Source organism: Salvia miltiorrhiza, unplaced genomic scaffold (assembly GCF_028751815.1).
Source record: "Salvia miltiorrhiza cultivar Shanhuang (shh) unplaced genomic scaffold, IMPLAD_Smil_shh fragScaff_scaffold_101, whole genome shotgun sequence".
In the NCBI taxonomy this organism is placed as follows: Eukaryota; Viridiplantae; Streptophyta; class Magnoliopsida; order Lamiales; family Lamiaceae; genus Salvia; species Salvia miltiorrhiza.
Window position 1 is genome coordinate 350,833 of NW_026651398.1, and position 15,310 is coordinate 366,142.

The 15,310-nt window shown below is 33.8% G+C and overlaps 1 protein-coding gene and 1 pseudogene across 1 annotated transcript; both read right to left on the reverse strand.

Annotated features, from left to right (window-relative positions):
• Positions 1-6,326: 6,326 nt before the first annotated feature.
• On the reverse strand, positions 6,327-9,519 carry LOC131002297 (uncharacterized). Its single transcript, XM_057928796.1, has 2 exons — positions 9,327-9,519; positions 6,327-8,518 (listed from the first exon to the last, which is right to left on the reverse strand). Exon 2 carries the CDS (start codon positions 8,516-8,518, stop codon positions 6,593-6,595), a length of 1,926 nt encoding a protein of 641 aa, XP_057784779.1. The 5' UTR covers positions 9,327-9,519; the 3' UTR covers positions 6,327-6,592.
• A 2,852-nt stretch (positions 9,520-12,371) lies between these two features.
• Positions 12,372-15,304, reverse strand: LOC131002271 (ubiquitin-conjugating enzyme E2 variant 1D-like; annotated as a pseudogene).
• Positions 15,305-15,310: the final 6 nt, after the last annotated feature.

Consider the following 15,310-nt stretch of genomic DNA (forward strand, 5'->3'; position numbering starts at 1 on the left):
AATAGAAAAGCTATATATGTGACCAGAGAATTCGTTAGTTGAAGTTCGTTTCTACGTCCATTGCAATCGGAACGATTGAAGTTCCGTTTGGCTTGGCTTCCTACCTTCACTTTCTATACCTTCAGTCACCATTCAGGTCCCAGTTTTCAGGACTTCATTTCTATCTTTCCCTTGCTCTGTTATACTTTTCCACTGAACAGATGTGCATGAACTATTAACATCAATTAAATTAATGCATTTACCAACCAACATATAAATTAATGCATTTACTAGCTGTGTCAACTTGATTTGACAAATCAATGTCCACAAGTATTCACGAGAAATTTCTTAGGAAAACTGTTACGAGGATTTTTCCACGCAAAAATAAGGACTTGAAGAACATATATCAGAAGATGATGAATATGAGAGAAAAGTCTTTGTCCAACTTATGCACCACCTAACTCATCCTCATGGTTTTTATGAGACAGTAAATCAATTAAAAAAACATGACAACATAGTGGCCTCAGTTACACCATTGTAATAAATGACAGAACATTTAATTAGGCAGATCAAACAAAGGTGAAATATCACACAGAGCATGCTCAGGTTCTCTTGACGTAGGCGATCTAAGCATGGCAGGATTGGGAAGAGAGAGTACGGGTCTTTTCATGAACCAGCCACCTAAACTAGACAGGCCAACTAAATCATAAACAAGAAAATGAGATCCACACAACAGGCAAGCCTGGCTTCACAAAGTGAACTAACTACGTCACTTTCATTTATAGTAACAGGGTCCACACATTTAAAATGAGACCCTTACTCCACTGACAACTTCACTAACATTTTATTAAAATATGTCCCGTCCACAATGACGAAGGAAGTATTTCATATCAAGTGACAACATCTTAAAATTCATCTTATTGTCAGGATAATCGCAAGCAATTTCTAGGCTCACATAAATGCGGTAAACTCATGAAAACTCCATGGTGCACTATATTAGTGCAGGTGAATAGTGCAGCACTAAATTTAGTGTAACAATCGTCTACACCAAGTGGGTTACATATATTTCTCTATTATTTATTCTCTCTGTCCACGAAGCATCTTCCTATTTTTACATTTTCGTCCGTCCATGAAATATCTTCCTAGTCATTTATGGAAACAATTTCACTAACTATAACCCTTACAAATATGGGACCTCTTCTCCACTCATCAAATACACAACTAGCTTTTATTAAAACTCGTGCCGACTCTCCTTAGGAAGATGTTTCATGAACAAAGGAGGGAGTATTATTCAAAATAATTATTATATAGTATTTTTAATTATTAATCTATGTACTTATGGTTTGATTGTTGAGAACACAAAAATTGGTCTATCATTAAAAAACACATTGAAAATTGTAACAATAGAATTATAATCATTATACTTTTTAACATTATATGATTACCATTTATTCTCTTAATATAACCTTTAGTGTGCAACTGAAACGGTGATAGTTAATATTATAAAACACAAATTAAATATTACAGATAACATTCTTTTTAGTGTGACACTGATAAAAGAAAATATGAGTTAACGCAAGAAGAACACCTCAAAACTGAGGTTCACAGAGATAATCTCTGCCACAGCATAAGTCTCTAAAACAATGATCAGAAAAAAAAATGTACTTGCCAAATGGAATATATAAACTCATCGCGAGGCCCGGAACTAACGAAATAATAAAAGCATAACTAATTAACTAATTCCAAAAGCCCAACTATAACTCCAATTCCACGAATGTGATGGGTATAGACCTTCCGAGAAGGCCCACCTACAGCGATGCTACCAGACATTTGGAGTTGAAACACTTTTGGAGCAGAAAATGCAGTCAGTTATGCAAATCCAAGCCTTAAAAGTAACGCTATGATTTACATACTCTCACATTTTCTCGAGTACTGAGATAACTTTATTAATGGTTAAACTAATAAAACCAAAGTAAGCTACTATCTGAAGTTCCCTTGAACTGGATTTTTCTTTTTGAGCCTCCAAACTGACCATTAAATTGAGTTATGTAGCCAATCAGCAAATATAAGGCATGATACAGTATGTTATGTTCACTATTAGGTTCTACAGTCCTCCATGTTACCTTAGGAAGGTGAATGACCAACTCAAATAAGTGGACTGCTTGCTATCAAAGTAAAAAAAATAGTACTAGGAAAATGGAAAATTGCCGCAAAATACACAAAGTTTGGACGAATTCTGGTTTTGCACATAACCTTTGAAATTTGAATTAAAATACATCAAGTTTTAATTTTTTCTGATTTTTCTCCAATTTTAAATTCCCCTAAATTTAAAATTTTGTAATTCTATATGAAAATAAAATACACAAGAAAAAAAATAATTAATTTTACTCCCAACCTTTGAAATTTGAAATAAATACACTAACTTTTAAACTGTTACTTAAACTGTTACAATTTCTTTTCATTTTCTTGTGAATTAATGTTTGATTGCGAGGGAAAACTTTATTATCATATTGACTTGTTGAATTGCATAGTTCATTAAATGTATTATATGTACAAGTTATGAGCTTCTTGTGTTAGGTTGTAGTAACAACTACTTTTTTTTAAAATATTAGGGGGGATTTTAAATCAGGGGAAAAATCAGAAAAAAAATTAAAACTTGGTGTATTTCATTTCAAATTTCAAAGGTTGTGTGCAAAATCAAAATTCGTCCAAACTTTGTGTATTTTGCGGCAAATTATCCTTAGGAAAAACCATATAGAACTAGCTACAAAATTTCAAAAGGAGTATTGACAAGAATCACCTGAGGATGGTTTATAAAAAGACATCGCTGGAGGAATTTTCATCTGCGTTGCTAAAGAAGTTAATCTAATGCAATGTCACCTCATAAAAGAAAGTTTATAAAAAGCATAAAACAAGAATATAATGCAAAGATGTTAAATGGATAGACCTAAAAGCCAATCAGTCACTGGAAAAATAAGTCAAAATAAGAGTGATGGATTTCAAATCCATATCAGTTCAAACAATCACAAATGGAACTCCCAGTATAGATTTCAAATCCATCCTCAAGTTCTTAATTCAGACATAGCATATGGGAAGACATAATAGTCACACTTAGGGTGTAAATCAGAAACATCATAAATTAAGATAATCACATTTTTGCATTCATCTAGATCCATCAATCTGCTTTCTAGACCGATATGTCTAAGAGAAAGATTAGGAGCCATACTGTCATTCCTGTGATTTTTAAATCAGTGCAAGTCACAGCAGATTAGGTCAAAACCAGACTCCAATTCATACTACGTAAGAAATCCTCCCTGCGGATGGGAAAGGGGATCACATTCAGAGTTCCTTACACTCAATTCTTATCATGCCAGCATGGATGATCAAAGGAAATCATTAAGATCAACTTATTACCATATTCTATAAACAAGTTATGTTGCAAGAGGATTTTGTAAGTTTCATGAAAACTAGAAATAATAGAATAAAGGCCGACATTTATCAAAGATGAGATATAGATTTTTCAAGTTTGTAAATAATTTACCTACTGTTATGACTGCGCCATGGGTACATGTTCAAATGTTCTTCTGCTTCAGCCCACAAAATCTCCTTCCAATACCTTACACCATGATGGCAATGGTTTGCATCCCAATAGGTGTGCCAGACCACTAGGACTGGCTTTGTGTAAATAGAATATGGGTTGGGTGATAACAAATGTCTAGCTCTGGACAGTTTACTGTCTTTAATAGACCTGCACCAATTCAGTCCATTGCATTAGATATATACCATTTTCAGTTTTTCCTCAAATGTAAGTACAGTTTTCACCTTCAAGCTCTCTGCTCTGGCTGCCACTTGATGGGCCAACAGCAGCCTCGCTCTCTGTTCAGTGCTCCAAACCACTAGCTTTGACTCTATCAAGACTTGCAGACAATTTCCTCTTTCTTTGCTTTCCCTTATTCACTTCTCCAAATGTATTAGTGAAGTGTCTTCCTAATGCTTCACAGGGGTAACAGGGTTGTCGCAATTTTTTGCCTCGTTTCTCAGAACACTCCAGGGCCCTTCTTTTGCGGACAGGTGTTCTTAATCAACAGTTAGAAATTACAGAATTGAAACAAGAATACCAAGGCCTTATAAAGCTGTAAGACATACCCCTCAGTAAATTTCAAAAGTATACAAGTACATCATAAATTGACTGAGGTGTAAGAAATAATTTATGTATGTGCGTGTATATATAAAGAGGAATGATATGCTACATACCTACCTTTAGCACCATTCTTGAGCATCACTCCCGTTCAGTCCACGTTAGCATTTTTAATTTTTTTATTTATTTTGCTTTATGCATTTATTTTGATTGATTCTAATACCTCAAAAATAATTGTTGGCATCATTAGTTTTACAAATTACATAAAAATCAAAGGTCATTTTGTTATTTTATTCATTTATTTGAAGTTATAGGGAAAATGAACAAATTGGGCTTTGATATTAATGTGATTTGTAAAATTAATGATGTGAATAACAATATTTGAGGTATTATTATCAAAATGAATGTGACGATGAAGCGCAGTATGTTGGTGAGACGCTTCTCCTCCAACCAATAAGTCGGGGGGTTCGAGTCATCTAGAAGGCTAGAGTGTGAGTGTGTTTTTCTTTTCTTTGGGTGTAACAATTTTTTTAATTTTTTTTTATCAAAATGAATGTATAAAACAAAAGAAATAATGCTAACATGGACTAAACATGAGCAATGCTCATGGTAGATAATTTAGCATATACACATTCCCCAGTAGCAGCAAATTAACAAATCCCCCACAACCACAGATGCCGGCTTCTAGACCAATAAATAACAGCTATAAACAATCAAATTGTCGATATAGCTGCAAATCAAGAGATATCGAGTCAAACAAAAAGCCAAAGTGTGACTTTAACATCAGTTTAAGCATTTTTTTTTTGTAGTCAAAGGATTGCTGAAGGCAAGAGGACAGCTGAAGTGGAGAGATTCAGTGTCCTGCAAGAAGGATAGAGACAGTATTTAGGAACAGAACAAGAGGGTGTCGGGAAATATTTGGAGAAAGGTGGAGAAATCAATAACCAATTATTCTCTGGCTGCTTCTGTTTTCAGAGCTCTGTGTGTAAATTGATGCATTTGGCTTTTATATGAGATATAGAATAAAAAATGAAACAGTTTATACATACCAGAATAGTCAAATGGGATTTCTGCCACTATAAACATTTCCTAACAAAAAACTACTGACATATTTTAGATACAATTTCCCAAGTTATGAAAGGAAAACACAATTAGTTAAAAATGGCCAAACAGGAATCCAAGGTTTCTAGATAATTCTAAATTGAATAAAGATTAATGAATATTGAAATTACAAAGACATTGTCCTGTATCAAAACAAGAATAAAGAAAACCAGTCTCCTCTATAATACTGAGCCTTCTAGAAATGATGTAAAAGTATCTAAAAGAAATTCCATTAGATTTTGCAGGCATAATAGCTAGAGAAACATGCCAAACCAGTTTTACTACAAAATGACACAGACCAGGTCAGAGTGAAGCCAAGTAAATAATCTGTTGCACATTCTTAAAAGCCACATAACAGTCAAGGGAACTAATAAGTAAAAGGAAGCATTATATAATGCTTTCATAAGAATCTGTACAGCCTTGACCAAAATCACAAACACACCCACGCTACCAGACATTATCTTTGATCTTACACAGTTTTTCTATACAAACTAAATGTGTTTTATGTCATAAGATCAAAGATAAGTTCATATTTTCTGTACAAGTAAACACACTCAACACACAGGGAAGACTTTACATAAGGCAAGTACAAGTATAATGCGCCACAAGATACCACACATTCTTTTTACTAAACCACAAAATAAAATAGAAAACCTACTCCCACTGCACCTGCATTTTCCGAATGCAAAAATGCTACAGCATTACCAACAATGGTCCCAAGCAAACCAAGAAAGCCAAGTTTTAAGATTCAGAGAACCATTAAAGTTTCTTCAGTTCAACTCTGGAGCTATTACGCTTCAAAATGATGGCATTTATCTGTAGTCTTCCTGACTTGCATATTATGAACAGTAAGCTTAATTAATTACCCACCCAAAAATGATGATATCGAGGTCAACATAAGCTACAGGCAAAACGGCAATAGGATTAGCAGCAAAAGTTATTGCATAACAAATGAAAGCAGTTCCCAACAAAAGACATATTAAGTGCATATCAGATGACTAATTTTGGTTGTCAAGATTCAAGATTCATTATACTGCAGTATAGATTTGTAACTATAACCATGACTAGAAGTTTTAAAGCAGATGTAAAATAAAATTAAACAAATAAATAAAAATAAAAAACTCTTACTTGATGAAATTCTCATACACTGAAACTTAGCAATTATAACCAAGAGAAACCTACAAGTCTTGTGTGTCATGTCATATTCCATGACAACATGATGAAAGATGAAACCAGGGTTCTAAATGAATTTCAGCAACACTTAAGCACATGACCAGAAGAAATATAACTGTCGGTGCCCAATCAACACTTCAGTAGGAGACTTCAGATGAATGATGAAAGAGTAATAGAAACACTAATCGCAGAAAAAGATGCTCAAGAACTTTTCTCATGAAGTTCTCCCCAACCACTACTGCCTCTAACATGTCTGTCAATAATACCAAATTCTGCATTCTGAGCAATTCTCCTTGCATAGTTCTCAGCTGATATAGGACCCTTCTTTAATCTCCTATAGTAAATCATCTCCCAAGGCCAAAAGCGGGCGGAACCAAAATAAACTTCAACAGATAAGTCCTTTCTATTTTCCTCAGGGTGCTGCAGGCCATAATGTTTCAGAACCATGTGTACTTCCTCTAAAGACATTCTCGCTGAACTTGAAGCATTAGACATTGATGGATTTTTAGATTCTGTTTCAGCTACATGTTGCTCAATTTGTGAATCTCTCATCCCTTTCATAGAGTGCAGAGATAAATTATCAACAATATGCTCATCACCATCTGACAGTAACAATTCATGCGAGTCCTTGGGGGAAGAATGAGATAGATTATTATCCTTCCCAGATGAATCCTTCGTCATGCCTTCTTGTTCCAAGTTAGCAGGTCTTGTTTCACATTTATTTTCTAACGAGAATGAGATACTTCGAGTTCTAGTGGAACCTACAGTCCTCCTTAACAGTGTTTCCTCTTCAATTACATCCATACTTTGCTGAAGAGAAACAACATTTGCCAAAGAACCCTTGGAGTTTTCCTGAGCTTTATTTGGAAAGGGAGATACATTTTGATTGACCTCTTTAGGTAAAGATGAAGAAGTAAGTGACATTGATCCGGCTTTGGACCGTGACTTAAAGGTTTTATATCCAGAATGACGTGAAGGTGAAGATCCAGAAGAAGAAGGTAAGGAAATTTTCTCTGAATGTACTGACTTCAACTTGAATCGTGATGAAGGTTGAGATGATCTAGAAGGAGACTGTGATCTGGATGAAGTATAATCAGAGTGGATTGAAGATGATGATGGACCTCTTGCTCTCTCAATATGACTTTTATCCTGACTTTCATAGTCCCTCCAATTTCTCTTTTTATCTTTGAACTCATTCCCCCTTCCTCTAGGAGAAATCTCCTGAGTGGAAGAATCTCCACGTCTCAGCAACCTCTGATAGCTTTTTGAAGTTGATGGCTCCTTGTCACTGTCCTGACTACTAATGGGAACAGTGTCACCACTGGGATGTGGCCTTCCTCGACAACCAGATGCATGCCTCTTTGGCTCTAGTGGACAGTTGCTCCTTTTGTGGCCCACCTCTCCACAAATATAGCAACTCTTTTGAGATTTTTCATTGTAGGAAAGCCCTCTTCTGTCTTGGATCTTCTTGACAGAAGGTGAACCCACCAAAGGAGATATGTCTGTACGTTCATCCAATTCCTTTTTACAGTCGCTGTTATGAGGCTCATAACGGTCAAAGTCCAAATTATTTTCCAAATAAATTTCATTAAGTGGGTCTATAGCCTGTTCGTCCCACCTACTAACATTCAGATGGTTCTTTCTACCATCTCCTTTCACATGATGATCACTCGGAGAAGTATGACTGCTTTCCCTCACATAAGGTTTTGAATCATCTGGACGGTACCTAGTTGATTCGTAAATTAAGTCAGAAGCACCAGTTTTAAGTTCACCATCTGCTTCTTGGGAGTTCATCTCATTCTCTCGACGACCATATGAACCCAACCTTCGATGAGCATATTCTTTCATTGAGTACCTTCTGTGTGGTAGCTCGTTCGACTTTTCCCCAGTGGGGAGCCTTTGCAAATTCCGGGGCTGCCGATTAGACCATGATATTGTTATGGCCTGACCACAAATCCTTGTCCCACGAAGTGTTTTAAGAGCTTTTTCAGCACCAGCAGGATAATCATAAACTACAAAACCATACTTGTCCTTCACTCGTACAGTACACCTACCAAACCTCCGGAAAACACGTTGAAGCTCATCTATACGAGTGCCAGCTGATAGGTTTCCAATATGCAACGACATCTGAAAGATACAACAACAAGATTTACCGAACTAATACAATACCCCAAAACCTATATCACACGAATACATAGGATTGCATGCAACATGCAACAATATACATAAACCCAAAACCATATTGCAATCATCTGTACGTTGTAATAGAAGCAGCCCGCTTATCATCTCCTATTAAAATCAAGAGGTAGTGCACTTTAAGCTAAACTAGAAAGGGCAGGTCTGGGGTTTCAAGACTTTGCATAATGGACATTTACTTATTTTTTCTTAAGCGAAAAAGTTGCCCGTCTAAGAAAATAATAATTTTATCTGGCTCGCCAACTGAAACAGAATTCAGCATCTAAGCCCTAATGACTCAGAGGCGCAGATTTCAAACTACGTTTTGCAGATAAAAAAGATGCAGGTTAGAATTCCATCTTATTTTCTTTCTTATTCTATTTCTCCTTTTCTGATTCATAAAGGCAGCAAGGTAGCATGTAAAAATTCGAAAATGGATAACCTAAAACGTTAACAGAAAATTCCACCCAAAACACACAAAACGCCAACAAGAGTTATTCGAAACTTACACATGGCACTCATATGCATTTGACCAAACATTTTAAGCTTCCACCACAAATTTCTGGGACTAAGAAACAGTAATCCAAATAAAACAAAATAAAAGAACAATGAAAATTCTACTAAGTATACGAACCCGTGAATCGAAACATGAATCTAATAGCACAAAATCAAGCAACTCGTAAACATTCAACAAACTGCCTAGTCTGAGCAAAAATTCAAAAATAAATTACATAACCAAAATGGAGTAAATGTGAATTACATGGAGATTGTGACGAGGGGTAACTCTTTTTTTGCAGTATGTGAATAATTAATTCGGTGATTATATAGCACAGCTGGAGACTGGAGTATCAAATTCACAGTGTAGAGAGCAATTTGTAGATCGTCGCTTTTTGGTCTCCTTCCGTTTCTTATAATGGCTTTTCGGCTTCCTTTACTTTTTTCTTTTGGCTTCCTTTTTTCAGTTTCTTGTACCCTTCCGATTAATTAATTACAGGTCCTTTACTTTTTGCGTAATTTGGGCTCCAACCCATTTTTTACGGTGATAATAATTTTAAGACTACTCACAGTCGTGACACTCATCCAACTCAACTTTACTTCACTTTTTAATAAATATTCATTTCTCTCTCATCCACCTACACAATCCACAACCTAGTATAATTTTTACTCCCAATGGTGACACCAACCCAACCTACATATTTTTTCTTTTCTCTTTATTTTTAAATTATCTTAATATCTAAAATAAAATATAAATTTAAATTAAATATTTATTTATTATATTTGATAAATAAAATAAATATTTTTTTTAATTGTAATTATATTATAATTAAACATTGTCATATATTATAATTGATATTTAACTCAATCACAAAGGAAGATTACAAGAATTAAACACACAACTGAAATTAAATATATCAAAGTACAATACGTGAAATTTAAAAATACAATTAGAAAATACAAATTACATAAAATTGAGATTCATAAAATTGAGAATTTGGTTGATTTTCGAAATTTGGAAAAAAAGGAGGAGTCGGATAAGATGAAAAATTTGCAGAATCTTGAGGATTAGGATAATCTTGGGAGTTTTGATGATTTTGAGAATTTGGATAATAATAATTGGGATAATTTGGATCCATAATGAAAATATAGTGAAATGAAGAAAGAGAGAGTTTTTGTTTGGGTGTAAAATATAGTGAAGTTAGGCTCTATTTATAGAGCAAAAAATAAGAAAAATTTTAATATATTTTTTATAAAGAAAAAACATTATAAAATTTTGTTTATTCAAATATTTAATCTACCACTTAAAATTTGACAAGTGGCATGGAAAGAGAAAAGTGGGACGGCGTGACTTTGGGGCGGCAGATCCCCCAGGTCACCCAATTTTGGTGACTTTGTAATTTTTTTTTTTTATCATCTTGTTTTGTCCTACATGTGTGACTCTCCCCAAAAGTCACGATTGGGGGTAGTCTAAAGATGGTCGAACTCAAAACTTTATACCCCTCCTTTCTACTACAACTGACTTGACACTTTTTTGGCACCAAAATTAAGAAAAACATATAAAATGAATAAAATTGATAGGACCTACACCATTTTTATGACTGAATTTTCTATTTATGAAAATATGTCACTTATAGTAGAACATACCAAAATATAATACATGTCATTCATAATGAGACGTTGAAATAGCATTTGCATCAATACGATATGCCGATAGGCTTGAACTTAAAATTTTATATTGAACTAGCATTTGCACCAATGCTATATATATTGGTAGGTTCAAACTTAAAACTTTATGTTGAACGAGTGTTATACACGAAATATATATACACACAATTGATATAATCCCAAATTATTACATTTATAAGTATAATAAAAAAATATATAATTTTAATGGAATATATTTGAACGAAATATTAAAATAAATGAAGAAGCAAAAAAATAAGTTAAAAGTAAAAAAATGAAAATAGATTTATTCAAGAAAAAGATAAGAAATGAAAGATATAATTGTTGTAAGTTTTAATATTTAAACAAATATAATTTTTACATTTTAAATTTAAAATTTACATAAAATATACTATTAAACTAGAGAATATTTAATTTGATATGCATATCAAATATTTTATAATTAGACGAATTTTACAATTTTACAAAGAAAAAAAATAATTACAAATAAACCTTCAATTTTATTATAATCATATAATTGTCAATTCAAAATTGATTTCAAATTGAAAGTTGTATTTTTTTTTTTTTATATTATAGATTATAGATGGTAGATTTACTAATTTATTAAGTATATTACATTAGAGCATGACTGATATGCAAGAATGGAATGTTGATTCCTAATCATCGATCCTCTAAATGGTAATTTTTTTTATAATGAGAACCATCATTTTCGATGGAATGCCAGATTCCATAACCATGAAATTAGTCATTTCTCCTTTCCAATTTTATTATAATCATAAAATTGTCACTCTAAAATTGATTTCAAATTGAAAGTTATAGTATTTCTTTTATACATTATAGATTGTTAGTTCACTAATTTATTAGGTTTATTTCATTAGAGCATGACTGGTATACACGAATAAAACGGTGATTCCTACATTCATCCTCGATCCTTTGGTTGATACAATTTTTATAATGAGAACCATCATTTTCGATGGAATGCCAAATCTCATAAACATGAGATTAGTCATTTCTCCTCTCCCTCATAGTTAGGTATGTCAAATCTATTTCTCTTGACTTGTCAGGTTATTCGAGTGTGGGCTAATTAAGCTGAAGATTTTTCGAGTTAGAAAATTCCAACCATACAATTTCGGCTATATTCTTAATGATCCTATATTTACAATAAATAAATATACACAAAAATTTGAAGACATAAATTATATGACAAACATAATATAACAAGATTCATAACCTTATAGTATACTCAGTGAACTCAGCAGTGTCTTCTACTCATTTACGTGTGTACATGCAAATGTAACTGTCCTTTCTTATATATGGATAACTCATAATGGATGATTTGCATCTAATGCATCTCAAGGACAGAAAAAACGTGTATGAAACTCATTTGCCAATATTTGTCACTCAGATTTTATACCTTCATGCATATAATAGCTGGAAACAGAAGAGTTTAGGATATTGCCAAACAATAACTGTATCCAGAAAATTTTGGAAGGACAGCCAGATATAAAAAGGTTCTATACAATTAGAAATCACTTGGTGCAAAATTTTCACAACCAAGATAACAAATTATTTTCTTTTCAAATTTTCCTTCCGAGGATGATAAAAGCATTCAAGAACACAAGAATTGTGATATTAACAAGATGTTCATTAATTTTCACACAGAAGAAATCCCATCACCAACTATCTCCACATAGTTCACAAAGAGAATAAAGCAGGATAAAAGATACGAGGAATCCAGGAGAGACGATATGAGATGGCTTTTCAGGCATTCCCCCATACAACTTCCATCTAACACGATGAGATAACTATCAATCAGAATATGGTCAAATAGGACCTTCATGTCTTACACTAGAAATAGGTTCCTTCAGGAGGCTGGACCAGCTTACGGTTGTGCGGAGCAGCCATCTCTTTCTTCAGCTGCGTCAGTATGTCTTCCATTGTGTACTCCCTCTGCCAATTTGATAGAAGCCCAAACTTTTTTGGTTCCACCTAGACCATGAATGCCATTATATCATAAGCATATGTTTTGCCGGGCTAAAAGTATCCAACACATCACATTCATCCCAGATGAAGTAAAAATAACAAATACACAATCCTTACCAAAAAGATAAAAGCTGGATTTACCATGAACCTTCAGATATTGGAGTTTCAAATACACACACACACACACACACATTATATATATATACATATCGAGACAATACAAGTGATAGAACAGGACTTCTAAGAGTCAAATTTATTTGAATAGATCTTCTTATTTCAATTGCCACTAAAACCAGGAGACTTCACTTGTACGGAATCTTCTGATTCCAGATGCCATTAAAATTTCTACTTACATATATTCTGAACATAGGGAAGTTTTATTCATCACCATTATTATGTAAAAAGGTGACATGAATTAACATTAGCAACAAAGATAAAATTGTCACAGCTTTGCAAGGGTTTGAAAAAGTAAATCATTAAAAATATAATTAGCTAATTTTGGAAGCTTCCGGGATCTAGCATGGTTCGAGGTAACACTTGAAAGTTAAATTGGCAACTCCCTTGGCCCATATATCACTTTTACCTTTATCATTCAATCAATATTAATAGTACTATTAATAACTCTGCCTTAAGAAAAACAACGGTGTCAACTTAGCCTTGAGTTGATTGTATCTGTACCACTCCAGTTTCATGGTTTACACAAGTCATGTTAATGCGGGAATGGAACGAACACTGGGAGGCTTCTCTGGATAATCTTTGTCACAAAATAACTTTCAACTGATATATGCGTCCCTCATGCACAGACTGAAAGCAAAAGAAAATGTAAAATTAGTTTTTAGCATTACATTCACAAACAGCTTGAAAGAAAAAAGAAAAAAAAAAGAATATAAATAAATAAATAAATAATAATAATATTAATAATTAAAATTAGCAACCTCCAACAATAACTTTATCAAAATTTACAAACTTAACACACAAAAACCAGCAACACAGGAACCATAAAAAAAGCACGCACAAATCAAAAGGGCAGAAGATAAGATAAGCGATTGATGAGGAAATGATTGAGAATGTACATAACTTGTTGCACTTGACATCTTAACCTGATCTACTGCAGAAGTAATGGCACGATAATTATAAGCTATTCAGTTTAGAATTATGGCTGTTGACTACCAAATAAGCTAACTCCAAGGGAGAACAAAACTTTGATTTAGAGAAAAAGCAATCTCAAGGAAATAATCTCATTGATAGATAAAGAAAAAAAAAACAAATATGCATACTGATACCAATTATATATAAACTAGCGAAAAAGTTTTGAACATTACACGAGTCAGGAGGCATATGAGAATTGCAAACTGCTATCTTCATGCCAAATCACATTTATGAACTGATATGCGATGCATAAAAAATGAATTCATGTTATAAACCTATTTGACCATCACAGTATAGTCAAAGGATATGCTCACATTGTGGGGACCTATAATGGTACCAGTCCACGAGCGCATATAGATATCATCTCCGTCATCCATTCCATAGCTCACAGTACCATCACCAATTCCCTTTTCTCCACGCTCAAGTTCCTCCAACAGTCTGAAATTTCGAGGAACTACAAAAATGTGGAAAAATTAGAATGAAGAATGCCAGTTTCATTTTCCTAACACAGCAAATGATCGCCTACAAGGCCACAACAGGTGTAAAGTGCAAGAGAATGATAAGGGGAGCTCCATTTTTCAGCCATTCACACACGACCTGTGAGATCTAAGTGCATCGTGAGTAAGATAAGAAGGTAATCTTTGTATAACATATCCTTTGAAAATTTAACTGGCCAAACCACTTAGAAAACAGAATCGTGAAAATTACCGCCGCTAGTTGGGATACGACTGAGCCAGAATCTAAATAGAGATGTCTTTTATACGGTTGAAAATGTAAAACGGATTGACAATAAAAGCAGCTACTGCAAACACTGTGCAGTCCACAACCTCGAAACTAAATATCTTAAAACCAAATCATTAACTGACAAAACTCATTAAATGTATAAATAGACTCCCACGTAGTAGAAACAAAGAGCAATGGGAACCATGAACATATCAAATGCAAAGGCACCGCATAAAAACATTCATATCATATGCACTCGAAAATCAATTTGATGTGTGACCAGAGCCTTACGAAATCTTACAATGTCTTTCTTTACACTTCAAGTAGGAAAATTCAAGTCGATAAATAATTCATTAAAAACTCAATGGATTGAAGTTCATAATCTTGAGAAATAAAAGTAGGTGCGATCAAAACCCCCGCAATATATGTATGGACAATCAAAATTAAGAACAATTTTCCTAATTTAGATCCGCAGCTAAAAATTGAGGCAGGCTTCCTCTCGGGAAATTGAAAGGCTTAAACCCATGAAACCCACCCACTCATTTGCAGATTGACTACGAGGAAGATGAAAATGAATAGAAGAACCAAAATTAATACTAGCATTTAAGGAATATCTTCATGAAAGGAGGAAGTCTTTACCCACGACGCTGGATCCTCCCGAGCCAAGAGTCATGGTGTAGTATTGGGAATTGGGTTTCTGCGTAGAGG

Excerpts from the sequence above, each read along its gene's own strand:
- LOC131002297 (XM_057928796.1), bottom strand. The coding sequence starts at position 8,518 with ATGTCGTTGCATATTGGAAACCTATCAGCTGGCACTCGTATAGATGAG.